Consider the following 13005-nt stretch of genomic DNA (forward strand, 5'->3'; position numbering starts at 1 on the left):
AGATCATCGAAGCAGAAAATCAATAAAGAAACAAGAGCACTGAATGACACGTTGGACCAGATGGACCTCATAGATATATACAGAACATTCCACCCTAAAACAGCAGAATACTCATTCTTCTCAAGTGCACACGGAACCTTCTCCAGAATAGACCACATACTGGGTCACAAATCAGGACTCAACCGATACCAAAAGACTGAGATTATTCCCTGCATATTCTCAGATCACAATGCTTTGAAACTGGAGCTCAATCACAAGGAAAAGTTCTGAAGGAACTCAAACACCTGGAAGCTAAAGACCACCTTGCTTAAGAATGCTTGGATCAACCAGGAGATCAAAGAAGAACTGAAACAATTCATGGAAACCAATGAGAATGAAGACACTTTGGTCCAAAACCTATGGGATACAGCAAAAGCGGTCCTAAGGGGAAAATATATAGCCATCCAAGCCTTGCTCAAAAAAATTGAAAAATCCAGGAGCTGTCTCTACACCTTAAAGAACTGGAGGATCAACAACAAATCAAACCAACTCCACACATAAGAAGGGAAATCATCAAGATTAGAGCTGAGATCAATGAGGGAGAAACCAGAGATACAGTAGAACGTATCAATGAAACTAGAAGCTGGTTTTTTGAAAGAATCAATAAGATCGATAAGCCACTGGCTACACTAATCCGAAAGAAAAGAAAGCCCAAATTCATAAAATTATGAATGAAAAGGGAGAGATCACAACTAACGCCAAGGAAGTAGAAACAATCATCAGAAGTTATTACGAACAGTTATATGCCAATAAGCTTAGCAACCTAGATGAAATGGATGCATTCCTGGAAAAATATAAACTATCAAAATTGAACCAGGAAGAAATCGACAACCTGAATAGACCGATATCTAATAATGAGATTGAATCAGTGATCAAAAACCTCCCAAAAAACAAGAGCCCAGGACCTGACGGATTCCCTGGGGAATTCTACCAAACCTTCCAAGAAGAAATAACACCTATTCTCCTGAAGCTGTTTCAAAAAATTGAAGCAGAAGGAAAACTTCCAGACTCTTTCTACGAAGCCAGCATTACCCTGATCCCCGAACCAGGCAAGGACCCTACCAAAAAGGAGAATTTCAGACCAATGTCACTGATGAATATGGATGCTAAGATTCTCAACAAGATCCTAGCCAACAGGATCCAACAGCACATTAAAAAGATTATCCACCGGGCGCCTGGGTGGCTCAGTGGGTTAAGCTGCTGCCTTCGGCTCAGGTCATGATCTCGGGGTCCTGGGATCGAGTCCCGCATCGGGCTCTCTGCTCAGCGGGGAGCCTGCTTCCTCCACCTTCTCTCTCTACCTGTCTCTCTGCCTACTTGTGATCTGTCTCTGTCAAATAAATAAATTTAAAAAAAAAAAAAAAAAGATTATCCACCATGATCAGGTGGGATTCATCCCTGGGCTACAAGGATGGTTCAACATTCGCAAATCAATCAATGTGATACAACAAATTAATATGAGAAGAGAGAAGAACCACATGGTCCTCTCAATTGATGCAGAAAAAGCATTTGACAAAATCCAACATCCGTTCCTGATTAAAACGCTTCAAAGTATAGGGATAGAGGGAACATTCCTGAACCTCATCAAATCTATCTATGAAAGACCCACAGCAAATATCATCCTCAATGGGAAAAAGCTTGCAGCCTTCCCGTTGAGATCAGGAACAAGACAAGGATGCCCACTTGTTCAACATAGTATTAGAAGTCCTAGCAACAGCAATCAGACAACAGAGAGAAATAAAAGGTATCCAAATTGGTAATGAAGAAGTCAAACTCTCTCTCTTCGCAGATGACATGATTCTTTATATGGAAAACCCAAAAGACTCCACCCCCAAACTACTAGAACTCATACAGCAATTCAGCAACGTGGCAGGATACAAAGTCAATGTGCAGAAATCAGTGGCTTTCTTATACACTAACAATGAAAATACAGAAAGGGAAATTAGAGAATCGATTCCATTTACTATAGCACCAAGAACCATAAGATACCTGGGAATAAACCTAACTAAAGAGGTAAAGGATCTGTACTTGAGGAACTACAGAACACTCATGAAAGAAATTGAAGAAGACACAAAAAGATGGAAGACCATTCCATGCTCTTGGATAGGAAGAATAAACATTGTTAAAATGTCTATACTGCCTAGAGCAATCTATACTTTTAATGCCATTCCGATCAAAATTCCACCGGCATTCTTCAAAGAGCTGGAGCAAATAATCCTAAAATTTGTATGGAATCAGAAGAGACCCCGAATCGCTAAGAAAATGTTGAAAAACAAAAATAAAGCTGGCGGCATCACCTTACCTGATTTCAAGCTTTATTACAAAGCTATGATCACCAAGACAGCATGGTACTGGCATAAAAACAGACACATAGACCAGCGGAACAGAGTAGAGAGCCCTGATACGGACCCTCAACTCTATGGTCAATTAATCTTCAACAAAACAGGAAAAAATATACAGTGGAAAAAAGACAGTCTCTTCAATAAATGGTGCTGGGAAAACTGGACAGCTATATGTAGAAGAATGAAACTCGACCATTCTCTCACACCGTACACAAAGATCAACTCGAAATGGATAAAAGACCCCAACGTGAGACAGGAATCCATCAGAATCTTAGAGGAGAACATAGGCAGTAATCTCTTTGATATCAGCCACAGCAACTTCTTTCAAGATACGTCTCCAAAGGCAAAGGAAACAAAAGCAAAAATAAACTTCTGGGACTTCATCAAAATCAAAAGCTTCTGCACAGCAAAGGAAACAGTCAAAAAAACAAAGAGGCAACCCACGGAATGGGAGAAGATATTTGCAAATGACAGTACAGACAAAAGGTTGATATCCAGGATCTATAATGAACTCCTCAAACTCAACCCACACGAAACAGGCAAACACATCAAAAAATGGGCAGAAGATATGAACAGACACTTCTCCAATCAAGACATACAAATGGCTATCAGACACATGAAAAAATACTCATCATCATTAGCCCTCAGGGAGATTCAAATTAAAACCACATTGAGATATCACCTTACACCAGTTAGAATGGCCAAAATTAACAAAACAGGAAACAACATGTGTTGGAGAGGATGTGGAGAAAGGGGAACCCTCTTACACTGTTGGTGGGAATGCAAGTTGGTGCAGCCTCTTTGGAGAACAGTGTGGAGATTCCTCAAGAAATTAAAAATAGAGCTTCCCTACGACCTTGCAATTGCACTCCTGGGTATTTACCCCAAAGACACAGATGTCGTGAAAAGAAGGGCCATCTGTACCCCAATGTTTATAGCAGAAATGGCCTCATTCGCCAAACTATGGAAAGAACCAAGATGCCCTTCAACGGATGAATGGATAAGGAAGATGTGGTCCATATACACTATGGAGTATTGTGCCTCCATCAGAAAGGAGGAATACCCAACTTTTGTAGCAACATGGACGGGACTGGAAGAGATTATGCTGAGTGAAATAAGTCAAGCAGAGAGAGTCAATTATCATATGGTTTCACTTATTTGTGGAGCATAACAAATAGCATGGAGGACAAGGGGCGTTAGAGAGGAGTAGGGAATTGGGGTAAATTGGAAGGGGAGGTGAACCATGAGAGACTATGGACTCTGAAAAACAGTCTGAGGGGTTTAGAGTGGCGGGGGGGGGTGGGAGGTTGGGGTACCAGGTGGTGGGTATTATAGAGGGCACGGCTTGCATGGAGCACTGGGTGTGGTGAAAAAATAATGAATACTGTTTTTCTGAAAATAAATAAATTGGAAAAAAAAAAAAAAAACTACTGACCAATCTCCCATTGACAGAGCCAAATCCTGGTAAAACGTCAGCATTTAGAATGCATCAGCACATTAAAAAGAAATGTATAGATAATTTGTATTTTAAAAATCCAATAAATCACCATAACAAACCAAAGGACAAAAATTCTGTAATTATATCTGCATACTGAAAAGGCCTTGCACAAAATTCTACATCTTAGCATGATTTTCAAAAATACTCAAATGGCCATTGATGACTCTTGCATGAACATCATTCCAGACGGCAGCAGCCCAGCCCCACGGTGAAGTTGCAAGTCCTCCCACCCAGATAGCTACGAGGAGAAATGGCCACCAATGCCCACCACTAATTAATTAATATTGTGCTGAAGTACTGGCCGAGAAGCCAGAGAAAAAGCAACTGGATGTCTAAGGCTTGAGAAACTAAGTATCTCGACCTATAGATAAAGTGTTTACCTACGAAAATTGAGAGAATCAAATATAGGCAGACAGAATTCAGTTAAGATGACAGAGTATAAAACCACCACAGCTTTCATTAAACACACACCACCCAGTTAGAAAACAAGGGAATAAAAAATACTTTCCCATATAAATGCAATAGCAACTAATGATAAAATGCTTTGGAATATGGTTAACAAGAAATGTGCAAAATTTATCTGAGGAAAAATGTAAGTCACTTCTGAAGGACATAAAAAGCAAACCTGAACCAATGGAAATACATCATTTATTGCTGGACAGACTGACTCGCATCATAAAGATGTCCGTTTTCGCCATGTTAGTATTTCTCTATGCACTCAATGTCAATGAAAATACCATTTCCGGGGCACCTGGGTGGCTCAGTGGGCTAAAGCCTCTGCCTTTGGCTCGGGTCATGATCCCAGGGTTCTGGGATCAAGCCCCGCATCGGGCTCTCTGCTCAGCGGGGAGCCTGCTTCCTCCTCTCTCTCTCTCTCTGCCTGCCTGTCTACTCATGATATGTCTGTCAAATAAATAAATAAAAACCTTTAAAAGAAAGAAAATATGGGGCGCCTGGGTGGCTCAGTGGGTTAAAGCCTCTGCCTTTGGCTCAGGTCATGATCTCAGGGTCCTGGGATTGAGCCCCACATCTGGCTCTCTGCTCAGCAGGGAGCCTGCTTCCTCCCTTCTCTCTCTCTCTGCCTGCCTCTATGCCTACTTGTGATCTCTGTCAAATAAATAAATAAAATCATAAAATAAATAAAGTTCATATGGAAAAATAAACAGGAAAGTAGCTAAGGAAACTTGAAAAAATAAGAGTAAGGGAAGCCAGACTACTAGATACCACAACCATAAACCGGTTCTAGAACATCTCCATCATCTCCAAAATTCCTGTGTCCCTTAACAGTCCCCTCCATCCCTAAGGACCCGTGGGCTGCTCACAGGGCAGACTGATTCTGTCGGGACCAGAATCTCCCCGCAACAGACTCCTACGATACAAACAGACTCTGCTGTGTCTGCTTTTGCTCTGCACATTTCCGAGGTTCAGGCACCCCGATGCGCTGATACACAGCCTTGCTCCTCTTCCGCGCTGAGCAGCGGCCGCTGTGAACCCGCTATAAACCCACCTGTGACAGGCACTCGGGCTGTATCCCATTTGGCTATTACCAAAGCTCCTACAAGCATTTGTGTACCAGTCTTTTTGTGTGAAAATTTTCATATCTCATTAGTAAACAGCTAAAAGAGAACTATTAGATAATAGGTAAGCGTTTTTTTAATATTTAAAGTAACTGCCAAACAATTCTCTGAAGTATCATGTCACATCTTTGTAAACATGTGTTTAATTTCAGCTCTTCAGATCAATCTGGTGCCCTATCGCACTGCGCTTCTAAACTGCATTTCACGGATGGCCGCTGGTGTGCGGCTTCTCTGTGTGCCAACGGCTGCCCGTTCATGTTCTTCTGTGAAGCGTTCCAATCTTCCGCCTAATCCAAAGGCTGGGCTCGCCTACTGAGTGATAATATATATCCTTGACAAAGTCCTGAAGCAAGGTTACATTATTACAAATATTTTCTTCCAGCCCAAGGTTTGCTTTTTCTTTTGCTAAACAATGCTTTCAAAGTGCAAAATTTCTGGGGGTGCCTGGGTGGCTCAGTGGGTTAAAGCCTCTGCCTTCGGCTCAGGTCATGATCCCAGGATCCTGGTCATGATCTCAGGTCATGATCTCAGGGTCCTGGTCATGATCTCAGGTCATGATCTCAGGGTCCTGGGATCGAGCCCATCGGGCTCTCTGCTCAGCAGGGAGCCTACTTCCCCTCTCTCTCTGCCTGCCTCTCTGCCTACTTGTGATCTCTGTCAAATAAATAAATAAAATCTTTTTTTAAAAAAGTGCAAAATTTCTGAATTTGATGATATCCAACAGATCTATTTCTTACTTGTACAGTTCCTATTTTTTGTATCCTAAGAAACCTTTATCTACCTACGAAAATTTTCTACCCAAAAAAACCCGACAAAAAACAACACCTATTAAAATTAGTAAGTGGGTGGCTCAGTGGGTTAAAGCCTCTGCCTTCGGCTCAGGTCATGATCCCAGGATCCTGGGATCGAGCCCTACATCAAGCTCTCTACTCTGTGGGGAGCCTGCTTCCTCCTCTCTCTCTCTGCCTGCCTCTCTGCCTACTTGTGATATCAAATAAATAAATAAAATATTTTAAAAAATAAATAAATTAGTGAATTCAGCAAGGCTGCTAGACAGGAGGTAAATATACAAAATTCAAAATGTATTCTTATGTATATTTATACAGAAGTAACTTCCATGTGTGCTATGTACAGTAGATATTGCAACTTCCTTATAAATATAGAACTACACATTTATGTATTACTTACATATGCCTATATATGCTACAGACTAGCAATGAAAAATCAGAAATTAAATTTTAAAACAATGATATTTAAAATAATATAATATACAATGAATAATTTTAACAAAATCTATGCAAGCCCTGTTCACTTAAAAACTACAAAACTCTGTTGAAAGACCAAAGTGAGGGCCCATCTCAACGGTGACATATATGCCATGTTTGTGGCTTAGGAGACCACACAGATGTCAGTGGTCCCCAATCAACCTATAGATTCAAGGTCATCAAAACCCCAGCAGATAGTTTTAAAGACACTGACAGGCGTGTGGTGAGGAGCACCGGGCGTCACAGGCAGCTAACGAAGTGCTGGACCCCGCATCAGAAACCAGGGACGTGCTCTATGTGGGCTCACTGACCTAATAAAAAAAATTTTTTTTTAATTGACAAGCTGACTTGAAAATTTTTACAGAAATCATCTATTTTTGAAATAAGAAAATGCTGGAGGTCTTGACTTACAAGTCTACAGCCGACGAGAGCCTGTGTCTGTCCTTCCAGCAGCCCTGGACCCCCTCGATGCTGGTATTCAGACAAAGGTGTGATGCAGTTCAGTGAAGAAAGGACGGCCTTTCCTACAAATTCTGGAAGCCCGTTTGTAAATAAAAATGAACCTTGATCCTGACCTTGCACACACCGGTAAATTAACTTGAAATCATCTACATAATCCGTGCGTCAGAGAAGTCAGGGCAGCCGGGGCCCAGCGGAGCTGCTGGCCGCCCGGGCCCCTGTGGCTGCGGGGGAAACCGAGGCTTCCCCGGGGGCGGGTGCCGGGGCGCTCCCCGTTCCCAGGCCCACACAACACGGCAGTCAGCGGGGGGTTCACGTGAGTCTCTGACCGGTGTGTCCAGCCTGAGAACACTCGCCGCCCTCCACGCCGTCAGTCGGTCCACCCGCGTCCCCTCCCTGCGGCTGCGCAACCAACTCCTCACACCGCCTGTACGGGTGACCGTTTCTTGAAATTCCACAAATTTTGTCCTATATATGTTGAGGCCAATTTTAGCCTCCTGGGAGGCTAATCTAATCATTTTTGCAAAGCTCCTTCTAATATCCAGTGACGAGTTTTATCTTGGAGTCCTGTGCTCTAACGCCACCCGCTCATCGGCCTGCTTTTCCTTAGCCTCTGCAGTGCGTCATTTTCCCTCTTTTTCATTCCAAACTTTCCTAAGTGGTTCTGAGTTTTTCTCTTTCGTTTTTTTTAAGATTTTATTTGTAAGTAGTCTCTGCACCCAATGTGGGGCTCGAACCTACAACCCCGAGACTAAGAGCTGCACACTCTACCCGCTGAGCCAGCCTGTGGTTTGCCCACACTACCTGAGCCAGCCAGGGGCCCCAAGTATTCTGTCTCAGGGTCTAACACTAACTTCTTACTGCTGCAGTAACAAATCGAGTGGCTTAAACAACCAGACATTTATTCTCTCACAATTTGAGAGGCTAGAACCAAAATCAGGTGCCAGCAGGGCCCTCCCAATCTGAAGGCTCGAGAGCTTTTCTTGACTTGTCTGCCCCCGTGTGCACACGGCCTTCTCTGTGTATCTGTATTCTCTCTCCTCTCCTTACAAGGGCACTACCCCTTGGACAGAAGACCCAGCCTAAACCCAGGATGATTGTACCCGAGATCCTTAACCGGATACCATTTCCAAGTAAGGTCACGTTCTGGGGCTCTGGGTAGACGTGAAGGGGATATCGGATTCCGTCCCCCGCTGGTGCCCGGACAAAGTCCGCCATCTCCAAAGTTGAGCCCAATCTTGGTAGAGGCTGATCTTGCTCCATCCCCTTACAGGGCAACCCCAAGAAGACGAGCGCTTCTGGCCAAAGCCTGCCATCTCAGGTCACCTAACACCCCATCAGCATCTGGGCCCTTGTGCTGAGGTTGGTGCTCAGAAGCCCTGAGCCCCCCACTTCCCAGGTAGGCGTGAGGCCTCAGGACGGGAAGGAGCGCCTCACAGCTTCTGCCCCGCCCCCGAAGCCTCCCTGCTGAGAGCAAACTGGCATCTCCAGAGTCCAGGCAGGTTTGGGCCAGGCTGGGCCTTCCCTCTGCAGGAGGAAGGAGCTTCCCGTTGTCCACAGGCCCTTGCCACGTGCAAGGACCCTGGAAAAGGGCACCCTCCGAGTGAACGAGAAAGGGAGTTCCCACCACACATGACAGAGCCCACTGCCGTGCCCCCTCCGCCAACTGGAATATCCCTGAGAAAGGGCGCACCCCACAGTCAGCACAGACAGCCGCAGCTCAGGCAGTCACCTTGGCCCTGGCAGCCCCTGCTAACCACCCATCGTGGACGCACATGCACGCTCTCCGGCCGTCGCCATGACTGCCACCACGTGGCCAAAACAAAGCTATTCATCCCCAATTCACCCTCCTGGTGACGACCTCAGAAGTCTTGCCTCCCGGACACCCCCCCCAAGACGTCAGCGGCAATCATACATGTCTCTGCACATATCAGACACCCCCAAAGCCTCTGGAGACCCAGAAATACCTACAGTGATCAGGCACTCACTTTGCTTCTCGAACACACAATGCTGAGCTCCCAAACGAGCCACACAGGAGAACCTCCCCTCGGGCATCAGCCTTAGCATGCGCCCCCAGAGCACCATGCGAACGGCCGGCTTATGCAAGTCCGGGTTCAAGGATATAAAACGTGCACATTTCAGCCATCAGCCCGAAGACAGAATTACAGAAAAGTCACCAGAAGGGAAACTTACTGGAGTCTGACTGTCTTTGATGTTTGGTGACAGGTGGCTTTTCGTCCTGCCCATCCCGCCTCTGTTCCACATATGGGCAAGCGGGGAAAAGCCACCCATGGAGAACTCAAACCACAGAAGCCGGGCCCACGCAGGAGCCCTGCCTGCACCCCACCCCGACCACAGAGGAGCAGGCCGCTCGCTCCCCGTTCCGGCCTCCGGCCACTCAGACCTGCATCCCGGGAGCCTCTGTCCCCAAAAGCCTGGCTCTGTGACAGATGGCCTCTGCAGACCCTCTGGGAGACCATGGAGCTCCATCACTGTTGATAATCCAGCCAAACTGGGGTCCCCGTTGATCCCGCCCCTTCTGCTCTTAGGACTTGGAGGCCCGATGGTCCTTCGCTTCTCCTCTGGGCCGCAGGGAGGCCCCCGCATGCAGCCTTGCCGGGCAGAGGTCACTGCCCACTGGTACTCGAAGGCTTCCAGGCAACTCGAGGATCCTGGGCCGTTCAGCTCCTCCTAACCTGCTCCTCACGCAAACGCTAGTGCCGTGTTCCTTCGCCGCCTGCAGTGGAGAAGCCACAGGACGCGGTTCCGGCGGTCGCGCAGCCGGTACCGCTCGTCCCTCCTGCTCCGGGTCGCACGCGCGCTCTCGCCGGGGCTGTGGCGGCTTCTCTGGCTGCCTGAGATGCCTCTGCTCCCCTCCACTCCTCGGGCCTGGCACGGCTTCTTGCAAGCAGTTATTTCAAGATCCTATTCGGCGATGCCCGCGCTCCACGGCCGCCAGCAGGGGTCGGACCCGCAGGGAGTGCACGTGCCCCGGCGGCTCCCGGATGGGCTTCCTCGCTCGTCGGGGGACCTCGGAGCCCTGTGACGGCCCCGCCGGCAGACTTCGTTTCTTTTCTCCCACTTGGGGCTTCCGGATTCCACGGATCACGTGCGTAGTCTGTGTGCGAGAACTACCTCCACGACCCCGTCGGATGCCGCCTGGGACCGTCCACTCCCTCCGCTGCTCCTGACACCACTAGAACTTTCCATGCATCCTTCACGGTCTTGCTACTCAAGCGTCTTGCGCAAACCGGCCGGACCACTACTTCCAAGACGCTTTTAAAACGTCAGACCCGGGACGCCTGGGTGGCTCAGTGGGTTAAAGCCTCTGCCTTCGGCTCAGGTCATGATCTCAGGGTCCTGGGATCAAGCCCTGCATCGGGCTCTCTGCTCAGCGGGGAGCCTGCTTCCTCCTCTCTCTCTCTGTCTACTTGAGATCTCTGCCTATCAAATAAATAAATAAAATCTTTAAAATAAATAAATAAATAAAACGTCAGACCCCAGAGGGCGCCTGGGTGGCTCAGTCGGTTTAGGGGCTGACTGGGTTTCGGCTCAGGTCGTGATCTCAGGGTCCTGGGATCGAGCCCCGCATCGGGCTCTCTGCTCAGTGGGGAGCCTGCTTCCCTCTCTCTGTGCCTGTTGCTCTGCCTGTGATCTCTATGAAATAAATAAATAAAATCTTCAAAAAATAAAAATAAACAAAGAACATCCCCAGTGGTTCTCATGCATTACAGCCTGAGAAGGACTGGTCTACATCTCCTACCCTTTTTCCATTTACCTCACTCAGTACCTGCATTTCATTCCAAGTAACCTCTTAACTTCTTCACGGATGCAGAAAACAACTGATACGGAAAAGCGCACGAAACCAAACACAACTCGATGCAACATTACAAAGCAAATATTCACGCTGCCACCCAAGTTAAGAAATGGGACGCTGCCTGAGGCCCACAAGCTCCTGTCTGCCCCCGATCCCGGGGTGATTCCACTGTCCGTCCTGCTGTGAAACCCAGCCACGGAGTACAAACACCTCCGTACTCAGTGTTTCTATTCTGGAATCTCTACTTGGTTCCTCTCTGAATCTGTGATGTCAGCGTTCAGGGCTTTGAGCTCTCCTGAGATCCACCTCCCCAAACACAGCAAGCACAGGGTGCTGGCAGGGGAGGACCCCCGCGTCTGTGGCTCACCCGCCGCTCAAGCTCATACACTCTCATCTCTCATGTAACTAGTCAGCGCCAAATACGTCCTGAAAACCGCATTTCAAAACAGAAATAACAGGCGGCCTCAGGTGACGTCATCCTCCCCAGGAAGGAGTCTCACTCACTCCTCCTGGGCAGCCAGGGCGCCGGGCCAAGCTCCGCCCCACCTGCAGGAACCCGAGGCTCCGCCCTCATGGCCCCGTTCCCCGGGTCCCTGGGCCATCAGAGCGCTCCGGCCTCTCAGCTGCTGTAGGGTAACCATCTCTGGGGCCAGGCCTCCCCATTACCGGCGGCTCCGCTCTGACTGCCACCAGATCTCCTGAACCCCGGTCTAGACGCTTGTTCTGGCTCCTCTGACATCACCCGGCGGATGTCCGCATCCTGCCCTGACCGGCTGTCCTGGCGGACAAGTGACCGGGAGCCCCACGGCCCACCACTCCCATAGGGAACCCCGGCAGGCTCTTCGTCTACACAACAGACTCTCGGGTGGGTCTGGGGATCCCAGTTACCCTCACTCTGAAATCTTCTTCGACAGATACCAAACGCTTTATGCGAAATCTCGGTCGTCAAATGTTACTTATTTTGTGCTAAGCTTAGTTCTTCCAGCCAGTTCTGCCCACATCTGAAGCTGCTCCCGGACATCTGCTCCTCTTGAGCCCCGGGACGGGACGCCAGCCTGCCCGGCCTTCCCAGGGCCTCCTTCCCCAGAGGTGGGGACAGCGCCTCCAGCTCAGAGCCACTGCCTGCTTTCCTGGTTTCTCCCGGCCAAACCCTCCCAGAGCCCAGGAGTCGCTTCTAAATGGACATTCTGGTAACACAGGCTTCTGGCGTCCTGGGGAAGTGCTCACGCTCGTCAAACATGCCTAAGTTTCTCCGGAGGTGGGCCTTAGCTGCGCCTTGAAACAAGGGAAGGAAGGTAAGAAGGCAGACGAAAGGAGGACCGCAGAGAAGAGAGCCCGCCTGCGGGGCCGGGAGAGCAGGGCGCGCAGAGCCCACAGCAGCCCACGACCGGGTCTCGGCGACGGCTTGTGCGAGGCAGAGACGGGGCTGGGGAGACAGGCTGCTGCGGGCAGCTTAGCTGGACGAGACCACGGGGGACCAAGCAGCAGAACGATGGCTTGTTCTGCCGTATCGCGCGCCCAGCTCCAGGAGCCGCCCGCCACAGCGGTCAGGGCCCCAGACTGCCCATGACCCTGGGAGACAGCGAGGACCTGCGGAGGCTCCCTACACCCAGAGACTCACCAGCAGGAAGGGGCCCTCCGGACGGTCACAGGCCTGCAAGGCGGACGAGTGCGCAGGCAGGGAGAAGGAAGCCGACTCCTGGCCGTTCTCCGCCTTCCACACCTTGATCAGGCCCAGTTTGTCCACGGTGACAACCAGCTGCAGCCGGGGGAAGGTCACCAAATTCACCAGAGCGGCAGGCTGCACAGGGCTTGACCAGATCTCTGCGCCCTGGGCAACGACAACAGGGAAAAAATAACGTATACGGGGGCCATTCATTTCACAAACGCAGGATCCTCGCCTGGGGCACCCGGGGACGCACAGGCGGAGAGCACGGTCCCCACGCCCGCAGGAGCCACGGCGCGGTGCGAGCCCGACACGGACGTGGTGCTTCGGGGCACAGCAGTG

The 13005-nt window shown here is 49.0% G+C and overlaps 1 protein-coding gene across 4 annotated transcripts in view; it reads right to left on the bottom strand.

Moving 5' to 3' along the window:
• LOC122917789 (F-box/WD repeat-containing protein 12-like) overlaps positions 1-13005 on the bottom strand; it is a 39496-nt gene that overhangs the window by 12454 nt on the left and 14037 nt on the right. For all 4 annotated transcript variants that reach the window (XM_044266074.1, XM_044266073.1, XM_044266076.1 and 1 more), the window contains exon 5: positions 12619-12828. In XM_044266074.1, the coding sequence (XP_044122009.1) occupies positions 12619-12828 (210 nt within the window). The remainder of the gene's footprint in view (positions 1-12618; positions 12829-13005) is intronic.

The sequence above is a fragment of the Neovison vison genome, chromosome 9 (genome assembly GCF_020171115.1).
Source record: "Neovison vison isolate M4711 chromosome 9, ASM_NN_V1, whole genome shotgun sequence".
NCBI classification, from domain to species: domain Eukaryota; kingdom Metazoa; phylum Chordata; class Mammalia; order Carnivora; family Mustelidae; genus Neogale; species Neogale vison.